The sequence below is a fragment of the Rhipicephalus sanguineus genome, chromosome 6 (assembly GCF_013339695.2).
Source record: "Rhipicephalus sanguineus isolate Rsan-2018 chromosome 6, BIME_Rsan_1.4, whole genome shotgun sequence".
Lineage (NCBI taxonomy): Eukaryota > Metazoa > Arthropoda > Arachnida > Ixodida > Ixodidae > Rhipicephalus > Rhipicephalus sanguineus.
In genome coordinates, this window is record NC_051181.1 from 172,786,924 (window position 1) to 172,807,328 (window position 20,405).

A 20,405-nucleotide genomic window follows, 5' to 3' on the forward strand; every position below is an offset into this window, starting at 1 on the left:
TAAAACACTTTCGTGTTAAAATATACATAACATATTGATTGTTTAAATATGCTTTATTAAAAGTCCTACGCTACGTTACCTCGCACACCTAATAAAATTGTACGCTATATAAATACAGGCGCATAACTTAAACTATTTATCCTAAAACCTAGCTGCTCACCAGCACCATCTGCGTACCCCAGAGGTAGGGCTATATATACTCCTGGAACCGCTTATGAATTATACGTGTCGTATAGCCTTGTCGTTGTGTATGTGTGCTGTTCTGATTCATGTCATACTGTGCATAATTACCTAATGATATATCGCAATGTTGATGCTCGCGAATTTGACCGTTATAAAAGCAAGAGACTCGTGATGCGAAAGGATCACGGTTACTAATTTTTTTGGTCGTAACCGTTACTACCTATTTTACTAGCTAGCAACGAGAAGGGTTGTAACCGCTACTAAGTGCGTTTGTAACGGCGAGGGTAGTAACGGTTACTAACCTCCCCGTTACTAACCGCACTTACTAATAGGGTAGTAACATATGTGACAAGTAGTTAGTAAACCGAAGTTAGTAAGCACTACAACCTTTTTTTTAAGAGTGTGGACGTTAGTCGTCGGGATGGAGATGTACCACCAATCATCAAAGTGGGTGCATACACGTTAAACGGCGCCATTAGCTGCCAGACATCAATATACAGTGTGCAAACTCTCTTATATGAATGTACAGTAAACATTCAATTACTTCTGTGAGGGCACGCTTTACTTTCGTGTTATTCCGATTCCTATGACGGAGGGATCAACCGTGTTTTTTCCTTAGATACCAGCGCCTGTCGAACTACCACAGTGTTACAGCCTGTGTCTCGCAGTATTGTAACTTCGTGTCTATCCAAGAGCCGTTTCGCAACTGGCATGTCTCCAGTTCCACCAGCCTTAGCTCCTCGACTCACCGTGGCATTCACGATCGGAATCGTCTCTCAGTTTTGTAAGACGACGTAACCTCCGTGATCCGTTGTGCCTTCTGCTTTGTCTACTGAGACCACGCACGATGCCTCTCTCGTGCTGGCAAACTTCTCCCTGTTAAGACGCAATTTGTCGCCTCTTCGACCCTGGTCTCTGTAATTCCCTTTCGTGCGCGAAAAACATTCGGCTGCCCTGTGCCCCTTGTCGCATAGGAAACCGCGAATGTCTCCCCGACCCCGAGGTGTCTTCTTCGTTTGCTCTGCCCTCAAACCGGAGCCTTGGGCCGCTTCCTTCTCCGGCCGCTCTCTACCAAAGTTCAGCAAAGGCTGAGCCTCTACGAATTTATCGGCTGCCTGGGAGAGTTCCTGTATTGTTCGGCAATTTCTTTTCTTCAGGAAAACCCTTAACTTTTTTTCATCGCTGCTGACCGCATCAACGCGTAGTGGCGCTCGCCAGAACTATTGCGGGTGGAAATGACGAAGATGAGCGCTGGCCTATGATTGGATAAATGTAACGTTAGAAGTAATAGCGGCGTTGCATCACAAAAGGGGTAATTGTTGGGTTTAGTTTTTCTTAAGCATGCTTTTTTCACTGAACACCAACTAGACAGACGATCTTAGACATTTCAGCTTTAAAACTGCAGCGCCCGGCAAAGAATGCGCCGAACGCCATGGCGCTGGAGGGAAACGCGCTCGGGACGCTCCAGGCGCCGTTGTTTGTAGAAACTGAAAGGAAAAAAATGTAAGAGCGTTGATACAGACGCCGTCGCGACAAGAAACACGACTAAAACTAGAAACCATGATAGAGGCGTTCACGATCTGCCTCGCTTCGGACGCGCAGTTCACTCTTAATGCACCACATTGTTTGTTACTATCGCAACGGCGTCATCAATACGTTGGAAAGAACGGCCAACATTGTATGCAAGCTTGCCGTACGTAGGATCTTTCAGTTCATTTCATTGGGGCGCCATCAGACGTCACAGGGCGAGTGAAACCAATGCCTCCTTGACTAGATGCCCGCCGCGTGGTCCGGTAACGCGGTTCCGTACCCTCTCCCTCTTTTTTTCTCCGCGGTCAGGCCACGAGCGTCCCCTATAGCGCACGCCTGCAACGGATGCAACGGGTTTTTCTTCCTACGGCACTTAAAACGCCTGTCCTGTGTTAAAAGGGAATAGGAACACCTTACTTACTAACTTACTTTTACTTACTTACTAATAAAGGTCACGTGCTGCTGCCTCCAAGATTGCGATCACGCCTGTTACAGTCTCGAAGGTGCAAGCGTATTTCCGCTGCCGCCGGAAGTCGGTCAGGCTACGAGCGCTGCCTCACGGATTTTGTGGTGAACTAACCGCCGTATTCACGAACCGACCTTAACTTATCGCGGTAAGGCTACTTACGAAAGGAAGAGAAAAGTATAAGAAAAGGATAAGGTGAGTTTCAAAAACCTGCCTTATCTTGCCATAAGTGTGCCTTATGAAAGGCGTCCTTAACTCGTCAAGTATGTGCCCTGGGAGCAAGGGTAGGTAAAGTTTTGTTACAAAATGATTACTTCGAGCAACAATAAGTTAGTTTCATTGCAAGAAACCAATAATGGTATGCACAAAAGTACCCATGCGTAAACACCAAAAATGTTTGCTAAGGCATCGCCCGCTTTTGGTGAAATCCACATCTTTGTCTGGCCACATTTGTTGACCCCCCGTCGACACAGTTGGGCCGCGAGAGCACGATTGCTATTTCGACGTCTTCTCACGTACGTTTTGTTCGTTGATGGTATTTTCGTGCTCGCTTCAGCGTTTATCGTTATCTCTCACTTTTTTTTACTACACTTGATTTATGCAATTGGTTGAGCGGTTTAGAGTCTTTTGCCTTCTTAAATTGCGTTCATTATGAAACGACGCATCAGGAGAACTTCAACGACGAAGAGTGCGGCATCGCGGCCATGTCACGGCTTCTTGACGGATCTCGTCAACAAGTACCGTGAGGTACTGCGTTGTTGACTTTCTTTCGGGCCATGAACGTGAACGAACTTCGTAAACAGTGTACTCTGTGCGTGTGTGTGTTATCTTGTGAGTTTCTTGAATACAATGTTTACCACCACCACCACCACCACCATCGGTATTTTCCTGCAGAGGCAGCACTGCGAGCAACTTCTTGACGGCACTTTTTCTAAAGCGGAAGCGACACAGAAATTCGTGCCCATCGTAGGTCTCCATCGGGTTCCACTGAGGATTCGCCGCGGCGGGGACGCGTATGCATACGCTGTGCCGTTCAATATTTTTTATTACGGTCCACATATAATCAACCAACTGCGCAAAGTTGTCCCCCCCATGCTGTGTGTCTACAAGGAAGCCTTAAAGGACCCCTGACAGCAAAATTTTTGTTGGTGACTTTTTTACTGTAATTTGTAGCTTTGGGTCTGGTAATCCCTAAGTTAAATCGTAAATGCTCTAGCGTATCGTATAACTAATTCTAGCGTAGTTAATTGTGACCATTTTAGCGTCACTTCAAAACGCCCGCCTAAAAACCACAAGAAACTAGCGACCCATGCGGGGAGCGTCAAAGACCACGTGCACTCAAGCTGTGGTGACGTAGAAAGCGCGGTTTTCAAATCGGGGCCCCGCGCGCGGTAGAGATTGAAAGTATGTGGGTGCCTCGGTATGGGTTAAACCTGTTAAGCGCGTGACCCCTCACGAAAACTACCTCGAGAGCAGCCCGACAACAAAGCGAGAGGGGTGCGGAACAATAGGCCTCGCCGGGTGCCAGTCGTCGTATTGTGCATGTGCGCCCCGCAAACGCACGCCGCACGCTTCGACACAGCAAAGAGAGTGAAAGCATGGCTGACAGTCGGCTCCAAACACACTCAGAGATCGTCGACGTCATTGTTACTAGCGTATCGTCACTCAGGGTGATTTTTGTGCAATGTATCACACCGAACACGTAGCACTAGTGTCGATGTTGCAGGGCAGCCGATTTTTTGTTTTTTCTCCTACGCTGTTTGACATCGAATTAAAATAACTTCCACGCGACGGATGCCGTTCAAATTTGGCCAAGAAGACCTATGCATACCAAGCGATCGAATGATGGGCACATCTCGATCTTGAAATTTGATGTCAGTGCTCCTTTAAGGTAGGTCATAGGCTACCTTAACCGAGCCTTACTTATGACGGCGATAAGTACGAGGAAAGTTCTGCGATATGTACAAGGTTCGTTCTTGAAACGCGTTAAGGGCGGACTTATGGTTAAGGGCGACTTAAGTCATAAGGATAAGGTTAAGTTAGGTTCGTGAATACGGGGGTAAGGGAACCGCCGCCGCAATGGGAAACCGAGCGACGCGGCGGGCATCTAGTCAAGGAGGCATTGGTGAAACGTGGTCAGGTGACCCCGCGAGAATCGAGTTGAGGGTAGGCCTTCATTTTATTGTATTTTGAGTGTTCTAGGCTGAATAACTTCGGACTGCGTGCCCCTACCGCTGCCGTTCTTGCTGCACTAATCTCTTCAGCCTCCAGTTTACGCAACCCGAAAGTAAAAACTGTAAAACAATGAGGTCAGGAAAAGTGTTAGAGGGTCCCTTTAATGCGGGGGAACATCCCTTGACAAATTGCTCCTCAATCATTAGCTCTCTGAGGCCATTAAAGCTTTTCTCCACCTCTGCAAGCTCCAACCAATGATCAAAGTAACCCGAGAGCCTCGACGCGTACTGCTTGGCGGTTTCCCTATCTTCGGGCCTTGCATTACGGAATACCTCCCGGTACCCGTCCGCCGTGTACAGAACCGTTGTACGAGTGCCCGTTTCAGCGTGTCGTAGTCCAAGGCAGCGGTCGGGTCCATGCGTCCGATTACACTCAAAGCTTCCCCTGTCGTACAAAGGCTTACGTTCGAAGCGTTGTAGGAACGCGTCTAGGTCGTCCCTTCTGTCATTGAACGGAGGTATGAGCTTGTTGGGGCTGCACACGTTCGACGCAACGGACGCGGTTGCGCTCGCAGAATTTATTCTGTGCGGCCTGTGGACTAGCGGTACTTTCTTGAAGCCGAAGCTTCAGTTCGAGAACCTTCATTTCCTGTTCTAGCAGCTTTTGTTGCTGCTCCGCTTTCTCGCGAGCTGCCGCGCGTTCCTGTTCCATCAACTGATGCTTCAATGCCAATTCCTCCTTTATAGCATTTCGCTCTTCGGCACGCTCATCGCGTAATCTTATACGCTCTTGCTCCACCCATGCCCTCAATTCCGCATCTTTTAGTCCTAGCTCTTTGCCAATACTGACGACGTTGTCGTTGTCCATGTCTCACCCCTGTATTACTAGCCAATCCTGGCAGGCTCGCCAATTGTGAGATGTTAGTGTGGGCTCAGGCGCTCAAACGACAAGGGATGGGGCACAGGACGCGTTTATACACATGGACATAAATACATAAATTGTCTAAACTAGATAGATAAACTCAGAATCTCTGCCGGAACAACCGTCTCAAGCGTTCTAGTACATGCGCCGCACGGTTCTCGCGACCCTGACACAACGCATCTAGTCCGCGCACCACTCGACGTGACCCACTCACACGTCGCTGTCGTCGAGATGGTCCGACGTGTCGCCGTGTCTCATGGGGTGGGACGCCGCGGGGTTGATGAACCACCACGGCAGTCGTTGGGACGGCCGCTTCGCTGCGTAGTGGATGGCCAGACCCGTGCTCGGCCGCTTCCGAGAACACCGGTAGTCCGGCCCAGCACTGCTCAGCTTTCCTGGCTCAGCGCTCCGCGTAACCGCCCACTCGCCCGCAAGTCTCGACCGTGACCGCAAGCACAGTCGTCGCCTGGTGTAGCTTGTCGCCCGAGTCCAGTCCACCCGTGACAGGTTGAGCGCCGCAACGGGCCAGTAGCCGCCACGAACTCTCGTTCTGCCACTGCTGCACCGACTGCTTCGGCCCGACTTGCTGCTCGATTGGTTGGTTGGTTGGTTTGTTCCTAGAGGAATGGCACAACCCACCACGGGGGATCGGCCTCGACTCGTGCGGCAGTAGGATTTGTGAATGAAAAAAAAGGGGGGGGGGGGATATTACTTGTGTTTACGGTTTCCGAATTGGATGCTAGAGACATAGAAGAAAAAAAAATCAAATGGAGAGAAAGTGTGAGTTAAATAAAAGAATATAATTAACGATAAATGAAATAAATCTGTAAGGAGGAAGAATTAAGATCATATGCCGCAGTGGGCCACTACTTAGCAGAGAGAGCCGAGCACGAGCTGTTGGCGCTTGGACTGTGCCTCTTGTGTTGGTTTTCGCTGCCCGCCTTCAGCGTCCGTAAGCCTCCTTCTCAAGTGCTACCTGTCGCCAATAAACCCCGTTGCAGAGTGGTGGAGGTGCGGGGTACTCAACCTGGAACAGGGGCGTAGCCAGAAATTTTTTTCGGGGGGGGGGGGGTTCAACCATACTTTATGTATGTTCGCGCATGCGTTTCTATGTGTGCGTGTATATATGCGCAAGCAAAACTGAAAAATTTCGGGGGGGGGGGGGGTTGAACCCCCCCCCCTTGGCTACGCCCCTGACCTGGAACTACGAAACAGGAGACTGCCCGCTCACCCGGAAATGGCCGACGAAACCACCCAGCAAGGCGCGGCGCAACCCCCGATGGTCATCGTGCCCACTGCGCTACGCCTGCGCGATCCAGCTTTCTTCGACGGCACCGATGAACAAGACGTCGAAGATTGGCTGTCGACATTTGAAAAGGTGGGCGCTAGCAACAAGTGGGACGATCCGTCGAAGCTTCAATATGTGTCTTTCTACTTGAAGGAGGTCGCAAGCCTATGGTTTCACAACCACCAGTCTGAATTCGCCACTTGGAGTGCTTTTAAGCAACGTATTGCCGATGTGTTCGGTCGCCCCGAGGTACGGAAGCTCCGTGCTGAACAGCGCCTACGGAGCCGTGCACAACTGCAGGGAGAAGGCTTCACGAGTTACATTGAAGACGTACTGGACTTGTGCAAGCGCCTTAACCCTTTGATGAGTGAAGGAGACAAGATTAAACACATCTTGAAAGGGATAGACGACGACGCCTTTCAGATGTTGCTGGCCAAGGACCCGCGGACCGTGTCTGAAGTCGCCACTCTGTGCCAGAGTTTCAACGAACTGCGAAAGCAGCGGATCTTGGCGCGGCGAGCAGCTGCAACAGACGAATCGCTCGCGGCGTTGACCCTCGGTGGCGAGCACAACACGCTGCTGTGGGTGATCAAACGGTATGTTCGTGAAGAAGTCGCACGACAACTCTCATGCCTGTCGTATTTACCGACAGCAGAACCCGCTACTCAGCAACTCGTGCCCGCCATCAGACAGGTGATGCAGGAGCAAGTCTCCGAGGCACTGCCGTCGGCCTCTCAACCAACACCTGTCGCCGCCCCCCTGAGTTATGCGGCTGTTGCTGCTACTCCACCACGACCTCTACCTGTGTCGACTCCCCGACCTGTGCGAGCACCAACGACGCCACTTCCTGGCCCACAGCAATGCTACAACGGCAACCCCTGGCGCACACTTGACAATCGTCCAATCTGCTATGCATGCGGGTACCCAGGCCATGTCGCGCGTTTCTGCCGTCGGCGCTTCGCAGCGACACCGGCTGCATCGAGATACTCCGACTACTCTTCCCGGGCCCCGTACAACGCGCAACGAGAACTGCCCCCTCAACGTGACCCGCTACCAGCCGAACGATACCACCAACCTGCTCCCGAGTACCGATCATTTGCTCCCCGTCGCTCACCCTCACCACGACGCCGTTTTCTGTCACCCCTGCGTCGCCGACCGAGCCACTTGGAGACGGAAAACTGACTGCCGCAGCTCCGGAGGCACGAGCTGCGTCGTCGTCAAATTGTACAAGTCCTCGCCTGTCCCCTGCCAATGTTATGGAAGTGTTTGTCGAACGTTTACGAACTCTCGCGCTTGTTGACACCGGTGCTGCCATATCTGTGATGAGCCGAAAACTTTGCCGCTCTTTACGAAAAGTAACACGACGCCTTCCGCGTTTTCGCTTAGTACAGCGAGCGCGGAACAAATTCGACCGGTTGGCGCATGTACGGCGAGAGTGATCATTCAGGATGTTTTGTATGACATAAGAGTTCCTCGTGTTGGCCACGTGTTCCCACGACGTGATCCTCGGATGGGATTTCTTGTCGCGCCAGCACGCCGTCATTGACTGCGCTCGCGCTCAGGTGGAACTTTGTGTTTTCCGATGCTCTGTCCACTGACACCGAACGACCTGGCGTTGGCATGCTCCTTGTTGCCACCGACACCGACGTTCCTCCTCTTAGTGCCGTCATTGTCCCTGTTTATCGCACCGAATTTTCTGGCTCCACCGTCGTGTTCACGCCATCTGACGCTTTCAGTCGCCACCACGGTACGTCTCTGCCATATGCCGTTCTGCCGCCTCACCAAGATGCGACTGGAATTGTTGTTTGCAACCCCAGCTTGTGCCTTCTCACCTTACATATTCACGAGACGCTTGGCCACGTTCACCCTGTAGACGACAATGCTATAGTGCCCATTCAATCCCACGACACTGGCCAAAACCTTCACCTGAACGCTGTCACACTTCGTCTTACGCCGGATGACATCTCCTCGGATATATTCAACCGCTCCATCGACAGCCAGCTTCCTCCAGATCAACGGGCACAGCTTATCGCCCTTCTGCATGAATTCCGAGATTCGTTCGACCTTCCGCAGAAGGTGCTGAGTCAAACGAACTCAGTTGCTCACACCAGGGCCATAGCCAGAAATTTTTTTCGGGGGGGGGGGGGGGTTCAACCATACTTTATGTATGTTCGTGCGTGCGTTTGTATGTGCACGTGTATATATACGCAAGCAAAACTGAAAAATTTCGGGGGGGGGGGTTGAACCCCCCAACCCCCCCCCCTGGCTACGTCCCTGGCTCACACTATCCACACTGGAACTCACCCTCCTTTGCGTCAACGCCCCTACCGGGTATCACCGAAGGAACGTAGTATAATTGCAGAGCAAGTCGATGACATGCTTCAGCGCGGTGTCATCACGCCTTCTGCTAGCCCCTGGTCTTACCCTGTCGTACTAGTTAGAAAAAAGGACGGTTCGATTAGATTTTGTGTGGACTACCGACGACTGAACAAAATTACGCGGAAAGATGTCAACCCTCTTCCCCGCATCGACGATGCCATCAATTGATGGTCTGTTACGTCGTAACAGACCATCACGCACTCTGTTGGTTGGCTTCGCTAAAGGATCCTTCAGGCCGCCTTGGACGTTGGGCTCTTCGCCTACAAGAATTTGGCATTCGTGTCATCTACTGCTCAGGAAGAAAACATTCTGATGCGGACGTGCTCTCACGATCACCAGTCAGATCCAACGCAGACCTGCACTCAGACGCTGACTTTTCCATCGCTGCCATTTCTGTCACGAACATGTCATCTGAGCAACGAAAAGACCCATGGATTGCCTCTCTGCTTAACATCCTTTCCTACACTTCAGCGTCTGCATACCCACATGCCCTTCGCCGCCAAGCCACACATTTTGAGATACGGGACGCGCTAATATACCGCAGAAACTACCAACCGGATGGTCTTAAATGGCTCTTGGTTATACCAAGCCACATGCGATCCAACGTATGTGCGTATTTTCATGCCAACCCGCAACATGCTCACGCTGGCGTGTTCAAAACGTATCACCGGCTCCGCCAGCGTTACTACTGGCGCGGTATGTACACCTTCGTCCAAAAATACATTCGATCCTGTCCATTATGCCAACAACGGAAGACATTTGCCCATTCGCCCGGATTACTTCAGCCTCTACCGTGTCCTGCACGCCCTTTCGACCGTGTTGGCATTGATCTGTATGGACCCCTTCCGTACACTGCGGCTGGCCATCGATGGGTAATTGTCGCTGTTGACCATCTCACGAGATATGCTGAAACAGCTCCGCTACCTTCTGCTAGCGCTCGTGACGTAGCCAATTTCGTCTTGCGTCGCTTCGTCCTGCGTCATGGTGCACCACGCGAACTACTCAGCGATAGAGGGCCTGTGTTTTTATCCAAAGTTGTTCAAGAACTCCTTCGCGCTTGCCGCACGGTTCACCGCACCTCTACAGCCTACCACCCGCAGACCAATGGTCTAATTGAGCGTTTCAACCGAACGCTGGGAGACATGCTCGCGATGTACGTCAATTCTCACCAATCGAACTGGGACGTCGTTCTGCCATTTGTGACTTATGCATACAATACCGCGACGCAGTCAACCACGGGCTTCTCGCCTTTCTTTCTTTTATATGGCCGTGAACCATGCGCCACTCTTGACACTATTTTGCTGTATCGCCCAGACGCCTCCGAATTCAGCCCTGTTTCTGAAATTGTGCAGCACGCTGAAGAGTGTCGTCAGTTGGTCCGCTCATTCACCTCGGACAAACAAGCCCTCGAAAAAGAACGCCATGACCGCGACCAGCAAGTTGAGACTTTCGCCGTAGGCTCGCTCGTCTGGCTCCGACTGCCCTTTCACTCCCCTGGCCTGTCATCCAAGTTTGCCCCCAAGTATCACAGTCCCTATCGCGTCGTGGAACGTCGATCTAATGTAACGTACGTGATCGAGCCCGTCAACCCATCTACAGACAGGCGCCGCCTTGGTCGCGAGACTGTCCACGTGAGTCGCCTCAAGCCATATCACGACCCGCTCCTCCTCTCGTCACCTTGACACGCCAGGATGGCTCGTCTTTGTCGCCGGGGTATTGTAAGGAGCAAGAAGATCATATGCCGCAGTGGGCCGCTACCTTAGCAGACAGAGCCGAGCACGAGCTGTTGGCGCTTGGACTGTGCCTCTTGTGTTGGTTTTCGCTGCCCGCCTTCAGCGTCCGTAAGCCTCCTTCTCAAGTGCTACTTGTCGCCAATAAACCCCGTTGCAAATCAAATAAGTATGTACTAGAAACATTAGCATGGCAGTCTTTTTGATTCTTTAATATAGTTAAATACCGCCTCACATATGTCCCTGTTGCAGTGCCCCAGTGCCGACGCCCCCAGGGAGAGTAATGCCGTTACAGAAAGCTCAAGCCCAAGTTTTCGGAAAGGAGGCTTGAGAAATCTTTGCCTTAGATGTTGATATCTGCGACATTCTGTGAAAAAATGCTGTATGGTTTCTGCTTGCGAACAATAACAACATTGAGGGGAAGGAACAAAACCAGGCCTGCGTTCCAAAATCTTCCTCTTCTTCCCACTTCCTCACAAGCGGCGCCTGTGCGCACCACACACGCACTTTCGTCTTCCTCTCACTCCAAATTCGGCTTTCAGTCAAAAATGTCCCCTACTCGTCACACATACATACATACATACATTGTGGAGATAGGTTTGCGAGACGCCGCTGCGTTGTGACGTAGGCCCGCGCAGCACGCCAGCGTATCGTGTCCGGACATGCCAGCGCGGGACGGAGCCGACGCTTGGCTCGCCCAGACAAAGAGGCGCCCTGGCCGCCATCTTGGCGATTGCCGGTGCCTAAGTGCGCCTGGGCTACGCGGCCGGCACGCGCGCGGCAGCTGGGGAACGAGGCGCCAGGTAGGAGGACGCTCTCGATCCCCACATTCCCCCCTCCTAAAGACCGAGGCCAGCCTGTGAAAGAGGCTGTCCGAGGCCAAGTGGCAAGGTCAGCTCAGCCGCAACGGGGCTGGCCAACGGGGCAAAGTCCAACAGGGGGGTGTCGTCTTCCTGAAGGTACAAGTCCAAAAGTCGGCCATGGCCACACAAAAGTTCCACCAAAAGTTCCACCACAAGGGGAGAGCCCACCGCCGGGAAGAAGGTCCACAGCCCAGGAGGAACGGGGGCAAGACTGCACAAGGGCGGGCAGCCAGCCCGCTTGAAGTTCGCCGGACTGGAGAGGTTGGCAGCCGGGAACGTACGAGGCGTGGCTGCCAGTTGCGTGCGGCAGCCCACTGCCGGAAGTCGCTGGGACGGGGGCCACACAGGAACGGCAGGCAGGAACAGCAGGCAGCCAGGAACGGAAGCCGGAGCGACCACGCTCGGGCCTGGGCCAAAGCTTGAGTGGGCGGACCAGCCGCCGAGGAAGGCTGCCGAAGCTGCCAGGTGGGTAAGGCTGGGTGGAGGTGACTGCAGGGCAGAAGGTGGGTACCAGGTCACAGCTGGAGGGACCAGAGAACAGCAGGCCACAGGTTCAGCAACAGGCTGGGCGGCCCAGTAGAGCCAGGCGCAGGGAGACGACAGGGCGATGCAGGAGTGGACAGAAGTGCCCGCGGCATAGCCGGCTTGCCAAAAAGGGTGCCTGCCTGACAGTGCTGCCCAACAAAGGGGGCGCTTGCCAGGTTATGGCTTGGACAACACGTCAGAGGGTATTTTCGACCAAGACGGCCTTCTACCACTTCCGGACGTGTGCCGCCGCACCTTAGCGCTTATTCTCCATTCACTGTCATGGTATGGAAGAAGGTCCAGCTACCTGTTAGTGGGAGAAAGGTTGCTTAAGTGCGTTTCCACAGGTTCTACCGGTGGCGTGACTTGGGGCCAGCCTTACGGTTTTCCTGCGGTTGTGTGACCGCCTCCCCCTCTCCCAAGTCGCTGCTGCGGGCAACGAAAGGGTTTGAGGGCGGCTGCATGAGCCCGGGGGTTTGCCCGTACGAGACTGCACGCATTGTCACACAAGGAGTGAAGAGCGTCACGTTTATGCCTGGCCAGGTAGCAGAGCGGCACAACTTTTAGAAAGTCTTACGGCCACTCGCATGTCCGGCCAACCGCGAGTCGTGGAAATAGCCGAGGGTGACTTTCCTTAGACTGCGGGGTACCCCCACCTTAAAAGACTCCTTGGGAGCTTCCTCTGGTGGGATGTGGAGCGCAGGAGAACTCCGCCGGCGACAAACAGATGCGAATCCAACGTGCCCGCAGCAATACCAGACTGCGTAAACGGCACACGGCGCCGACAGCAATACCAGACTGTCAATACGCGCCCGCTCCTTGGGAGCACGGCTCTTGGAGCCCGAAACGGATCGCACTGCTGTGCCTTTGGTGTCTCTTCTCTGCTTAAGAGGATACCAGCTGACGTGACGTGCTCACCCGAGGCGATCGACTCGGAAGTCAATTCGCCGTCGGGGTTCGCTCCTTTCGACGCATTGGAGCCAGAGGTCCCGCCGTCTACTCGATGCGATTGCTCTCGGGAGTGGCGAACACAAGTGTCACACCGAAACGGGGGCACGCAGCAAGGCGTGAGCCACGACGTTTGAACTCCCTTTCCGGTAGCGCACAACGAAGGTGTACCGCTGGAAAGTCAACGCCCAGCGCGCGAGGCGGCCCGAGGGCTCGCGCAAGCGCTTAAGCCAGACTAGCGCCATGGGGTTCGTTTCCTCCACCAATGGCACTCCATCGACATAGCGGACAAGCTTCCGGCGAGCGAAATCTCGAGTGGCGTCCCGAACTTAAAAGGCAGCTGTTGCCACTACGAGGGTTGCAAGCGGTTGTAGGGCGCCGAAAGGGACGACCCCGTAGCCACCGCTTGGGAAGTCATTCACGATACCCGTGCGCGCGAGAAAGACGCGACCGAGAATCACGGGCAGCGAAAGACCAGGGAGATGCACAAAGCGCTGTCGGCGCGCGCGATTCTCCCAGCGCACAACCAACCGCGAAGCACCGCACGAAACAACGGTGCTGCTCTCGAGATGGAAGGCAATGTTTTGCCTGGAGCCGTGCCGCAGTTGTGTACAGCGGCTCCGAGGCAGGCGCCGCCGTTGTAGGGTCGTGCGCCTGTTCTCCGCCATGCACGCCAGGCCCAAGGGGTCAATAAACGGCACAGCGAAGAGTAGGGTTTCCGCACCGACGGATGCATGATGCCTCATGCGACAGGCAAACGAATCGACAACGGAGCACGGTGGCTCACATTTGCCGAAGGCGTCGCCAAGGCGCGCATGAGGAAAATGATCGTCGGAAAACGCGGACGACAGTGTCGCCTATGCGAGCTGGCTCGCGGACGACACTGTCAACCCTTCACCTCGTGACAACGATGGGCCAGCGAGCGTGTGAATGCCAGCACCATGTGGCCTAGGAAGGGACGCTCCGGTGCGGCGGTTTGGTCACTCAGCTGCGCTGCTAACAAAGGAAGGCCAGCGAGCGCAGACGACGCGTTGGAGGGGCCTGAAAGCACGTACTCCGCGTATGTCTCGACCAGCTGAGAAAACCCGAAACTGGCTAGGCTAGGACTGTAGTCCACATTCGAGCGGTCACCACCAAAGGAGGCCCCAAAGACGGGATCTCTCCCGGTGGCCGAAAGCCGAGGGCCGCTAAGACGAGCTTACCTCGTGCTGCCGGCGTCGTCCGCATCGAACGAGATCAAGCCCGTAGCCGCGGGATCAAGCAGGAACGAGCGCCTCGAGGGGGACTGCTCTGATGCCATGCCGAAACCAAGTTGGGCGCCAGTTATGTGGAGATAGGTTTGCGAGACGCTTACCCTACGAGGCGACCGTGAAGGGACGCGACGTTCTCCACTGCCGCAGCGAACAAAGACGCTACGGCCGGGTTCGTCGACTCCGGCACGGCGCAGAAAAGGCACTCGAGGCAGGAGGTCAACAAACAACACGGGTTTATTAACCCAAGATGCAGCACAGTACGACAGTCACGGGCTTGCAGGCCGTAAGGGGAACTCCGCAAGACCGATCGAGTACGCTTGCCGGCGGCGCTACGACCATCACACAAAGGGCAGCAGTCGAGCACACGAACGAGAAGCCGCCTGCTAGAGCAGCGCGTCAACCTCTCCAGCTAGCCTGAGAGCATCTCCCGCCGCGAGCGAATCGTCGGGCGCATCTTAGCTCGTCGGAGAGGAGGATGTCACCAGCGGCCCAATGGGGAATGGCGCTGCGTTGTGACGTAGGCCCGCGCAGCACGCCAGCGTATCGTGTCCGGACATGCCAGCGCGGGACGGAGCCGACGCTTGGCTCGCCCAGACAAAGAGGCGCCCTGGCCGCCATCTTGGCGATTGCCGGTGCCTAAGTGCGCCTGGGCTACGCGGCCGGCACGCGCGCGGCAGCTGGGGAACGAGGCGCCAGGTAGGAGGACGCTCTCGATCCCCACAACATACATACAGACAGACAGACAGACAGAAATGCTCAAAATGCCAAAGGTTCGCTAAGAAATGCTTCGCATTTAAAAAGAAAAATGTGATGTGCACACGACTTTTGTTTTCGTAATTTACTGTGTAATGTACGTGTTCACTGAGTAGCGTAGCCAGAAGTTTTTCGGAGGGTGGGTTCAACCATACTTTATGTATGTTCTTGTGTGCATTTGTATGCGTGCGTGCATATACACCCACGCAAAAGTGAAAAGTTTCGGGGATGGGGTGGGGAGACGTTGAACCCCCCTGACCCCCCCCCCAGCTAATGCAGGATGTTCACTGCCAAAAAGGAAATCGGCTCTACGTGATTCGTCCCGGCCAATAGGAGGAATCCCTTTCTTCTGGTCTTTTAGCGATCTTACTATCTGATCCTGCTCTGCCCTTCTCAGTCATGCCAAAAAGACACCCAGGAGCGTGTTGATTCAACAGTGGACACTTGACTCACCGTGCAGAACACGGGAGAGACCGTGTTCTACGAACTGTGCGGGACAAAGCACAGTTGCACGGCTGTGTTCATCTGTTGGCGCCTTTGTACCACCTTAAGCAATAACATGTTTGTTTTCCTGTCGTAGATACAGATAACGCACGTCCTCGCTTGAAATTAGTTGTACTTATGTAAAAATTGATTGTGCCTATATTTATGACGTTGGGGACCTAAAACGTTTTCTTGCCTGCCTATTTTTGGTGCCTAAAACGAGCTTTTTTAATGCCTAAAAATCCGGCTTCTAGTCATCACCATGCTCAAACTCAAATTACTGTGTTAAGTCAGGAAGTTTGTAAAATCGAGAAAGGGATTTTTCAGTCCTTCGAAACCTAAAATCGTAACGTAGAGACCCCCAAAATCTACCACTGCTAACCCACGCGTGCTCGTGTGACAAGTCTGTTCAGGTGTACCAAACATGGAGCCTCACATATGTGGTCCAGGCAATGTAGGCCAGGTAGACAGTCGCGTGAAATATGACATGCAGCCAAAACGCAGACGGGGAAAACGAATGCAGTGATTATGCCGGCAGGGCGAGCGAGAAAATTGCGAGGAGACGATTATTGTCATCTGATGCATAAATCATGAAATAATGAAAGCACACAGTAAGGTTCCTGTGGGAGCATTGTCAGAAACAATAAACCACCGCCATTCATAGTACCATCTTGTACGTTACTTCGCGGCTGGCGACTGTTGAGTCCACTGTTCCGTGCATGTGGGGGGTGTGTAGCCTTGTCAAAATAAAACCAGGCTTGTGACTATCAATGACGTATATTTTAACGCAACAGCGTTACCTGTGTAAAAAAATGGAAAAAAATTAGTGCATCTTATTACTAATTTATTTCAGAAAAAGCTTCCTTATATCGGTTTTGGTTCCAAGTTGGTTTCATTTGTTCAGGTTGACAACAACGTTGAACCTTACGAGTGCCTGCCAAGGAATGCAGATTTCTTCCTTAGATTGGGAACTGTGTAAAATCGGGTTTTGTTAGATAGTTTCAACTGTATTGTTATACTGTAGAAAAGTCTAGCCTTAATGCCATCTAAACTAGTTCCTTAACACACAACAAATGTTCAGGAAAATTGCTGAACTTCTCTAGTATTAGCAAGGCTTGACATTGAAAAAAGCATAATTGCAGGAGACGAGTGAAGTCGTAAGGCGGTACTAAGCAGAGAGAGAGAAAACGAGACAAGATGAACTGTCGGGTGAGGAGTGAAATGAACGATGGGACAAGGCATGAACAAACAGAATGCATGCAAACTCATACAGTGTATTGTTTCTGAAATGGAAAGTTTGCCGCGTCAATGCTAATCCACAACCGAAATCAGGTCGCACTGTGGGTTTTAGACTGCACTGGTCCTGAAATTCAAGGGTTTTCAAGGACAGAATACAATTCCAGGACCTTCAAGGGCCATGAAAATGTCAAATTCAAGGGTTTTCAAGGTTTTCAAGGACCTGTACGAACCCTGTACCGAAGAATTTCCTTGTTTGCAGGCTCCCAAGTTTGGTGTCAAGGGCATGGGACCTAAAGAGGCCGAAGCAAACGTTCGCAACTTCAGTGAGGAACAGCTCAAGGCTGGTCAGAATGTTATCAGTCTCCAGTATGGATCCAACAAGGGTGCAACACAAAGTGGCATCAACTTTGGCAACACCCGCCACATGTGAAGTTGTTGAGAGTTCACTCAAAATGGCTGGCATGCCAGATAGGAACAAAGGCACATCTCCAGTGCATGTCACTTGAAATGCTTTGCCTGTTATGAATGTCTTCTTGTTCATTCCAGGAGTGACTAACAAGTTTGTCGGCACTCCAAGTCAAGTTGCAAACTTCCTCTGCTTACTTATGGAAACCAGATTCCTCTTGAGGCTGTGACTACTAGCTTGCAGTGTGAACTGACAAGTAGCACGCCATGGTGTAATTGTGCACAGAGTCTTTACAGTAGTGTTGCTGGCCATCTTTATTGTTAAGCCACTATGTTCCCTGTGCCTCAAACCTGTTTGCCAAAGGCTATCTACTATGTGGAGGCCAAATTTTGATGTTTTAGAGTCAGAAAGAACAATGCCTATTGAAGAGCAACCTTTGTTACCTGTGGAAAAAATGTTACCATTTTAAACTGTTATTTTTGTATTGAATAAAATACTACAGTTTTAGAAACCTGTGTCTTCATTACGTCACACATATCGGGCAGGACTAGACTCGGTGCTGTGCAAGCATCTGTGTACATTGCTAGAGCCTCTTTTGCCGAGTGGCACTATTCATAACTCTATAGAGACTTAAAGGAGTATATTGCTGCTTTGAATAAAAGCACAACCCCAAAAGGAGCCTTGGAAGCCACCGATTGTATTTTCAATACCTTGGGCTTCATTGCACAATGACGTGTCAACACTTAGGTCACGCGGGGACTTGTGACGCTCTGTTGTCTGCTGTCAGTTTTATGTGGTTCACGTAAACTGATGATGAGTGAATTGCTGTCCAGTGACTCAGTCGGCGATTATGTCTGCATGCAGGATGCAGTTTGCAAGCCCAGCGAACTGTGTTCGCTAGTCATGATAATATGTATCAGTTGTGGTGGAGATGGCTTGCAGACGCTGGGCAATGAAAAGTTTAAAATCAAGCTGAAATATTTCTTGCATATTTCTTGGCTTTGGTGTGTGGAGAGTGTTAACACTGCATGCCCAGGAAACGAAAAATGTCCCTTTAGTGGTGCCTCAAAATCGTGTCAGTACTCCTTTAAAGTAGCATTTGACAGCTGATGCTCACAGTCAAGTAATGTCTCATGCATCATGCACGAAATCTATGTATATCTTGAAATTGAGGCTTTATCTGGAATGATCGACATTTTAATATTGAAAGGGGTGATGACATCAAATTTGTGACTCGCTTGTTCTTTGTTGCAAACATTTTTTATTGCTCCAGGAAGCATGATACACGCTCGAAGATTTATGTATTCTCGCTAAATAGTTGAATATCGCCTTATTTATGGGAACAACTATCGGTTCCGGTTTCTGGGCACGAATTGGACAGTGACGTCGCTGTGTAGGAAGCTTGAACACATGGGCCCACAAAGCCGTGATGCACACAGCGCTGCATCATCAGCTCTCATGCAAACAAGTGAGCAACCATTCGGATGCCTTCAACACTCGCTTAACTTCTCTAATAGAGAATATTGGCATGTACAGTACTCCAGTATACGCAGAGATGTTTGGGAAGTACTGGTTTACCGGACGATGGTATCGACATCTTGTGACGCTTCGTGCAACCACAATTACAGGTGCATTTCTTTGTTTTTGCCATGGTGAAAAAAAATGTTTAAAAACGCTATGCATTCAGAACCATACCGCGGCCAAGAATTTGCACCAGCAGAGAAGTAGAATACATTAGGTTTCTGCAACAACAATTATGTGCTTGCCTTGTTCGTCTTAGCGCTGCCAGATGGTCCCACCTATCCGGCTTCTCACATTTACGGCTACGGTAACTCAGTATGCTCAAGTAAAGACGTATGCGAACTAACTAAAATTCTCTAATGCCATCTTCGCAGGTTCGCGTGATGATATGAAGCACTTTGCAAAATGCCAGCAAGCTTGGCCAGTTTGGCTACATGCTGATAAAAACAAGCGAATGTGTGTTCGCAGCTGCTGCTCTGTAGGTTTGCCCAGTGCAGCGGAGCTGTGGGTCACTGCTTATTGCACGTCACTCTAACATGGTCTGACGTCACTAAAACTTTCGCTGTACAGTGACGTCTGTGTTAGTCACAGTGATGGGTCTTGATCACGAGAATAAACGTCCAGGCACATTTTGGAAGTGAACTGAAATATATTCTAGATGTTTGCTGTGTCCAGCACTTTGTGCTGAGCGTCCTTGCACACAGAGGAAGCCAGCTTTTTATAGCTTCAAGATTTGATGTCTCCACCCCTTTGTTTTCCTGTCCTCATACATAACTGCTTACAATATTCTTGATGACTGTGGTCATCATGAAAGCATGAAATTACATTTGTGGGCTTCATTTCCTAGTGGGAGATGATACCATTGTATGTGGTGACGAATGCTCATTAATGCCCCTCTGAAGTTTTTGACTACTACTGAAAAATGCAGGTCTTAGTGAAATCAATTCACTCTTTGGAATTACCACTTAGAGATCTATCATGATGATGCAAATCAACAGCAAAGATCTGTTGAATGAATGTTACGTTTAATTTTGCTATTATCAAAGGCATATCAAACATTTCATTTCTACTCAGAAAATCAATCCTTCACGTTAATGCTGTTTTGAGTCAATGTGTAATGTGAAGGTTGTGGGTCTAGTGCCCACCGGCTGCAAGTTGTGCACACCTGTTTTCAAGCACGTGCAGGTTACACTGCAGCAATCGCACACGCATCATTGTTGAGACGGCCAGCATGAAGTGGCACAAGTGAGCCATCAACAAACGGCCATTTGTCAAGAATACCAGCACAGCCAGAAGGCGACAGCGGTTCTTCACTTCTTTCTTCACTCTATAGTTATTTATTTATTTATTTACAAGTACCTTACAGTCTCCACGGGGAGCATTGAGTAAGGGGAGCATCACAAAAAGAAATGCAAAAGAAAGCGATACATCAGTCTGAAAAGTGCAACAGTAACGTACTTGTGAGACGGTGAAACAAATTGAATTGCATGGCAAAATAATGCTAAGAATAACACTAACTGCTAACTAACAGCACACTAATACGAAAACAATGCTCAGAATGATTAAAAAAAAGTTTCCATGACATGATACGGCTTGATGTATAATGTGGTAATTGTGAATATTTGTTACGATGAAAACTGTAGGGTCAAGAGTTGCCTAAATTTATCCTTATCTGCTTGCTCAACAGTGTCGTTTGAAAGTGAATTCCATAAGCAAATGGCTCGTGGCAAAGCCGAGAAATT

At 51.1% G+C, this 20,405-nt stretch overlaps 1 protein-coding gene across 1 annotated transcript in view; it reads left to right on the top strand.

The window, feature by feature from the left end:
• LOC119397055 (myophilin) overlaps nt 1-17,653 on the top strand; it is a 181,099-nt gene extending 163,446 nt beyond the window's left edge. Inside the window, exon 4 of the mRNA XM_037664488.2 lies at nt 16,996-17,653. Within this exon, the coding sequence (XP_037520416.1) occupies nt 16,996-17,166 (171 nt within the window). The 3' untranslated portion in view covers nt 17,167-17,653. The remainder of the gene's footprint in view (nt 1-16,995) is intronic.
• The last annotated feature ends 2,752 nt before the right edge of the window (nt 17,654-20,405 follow it).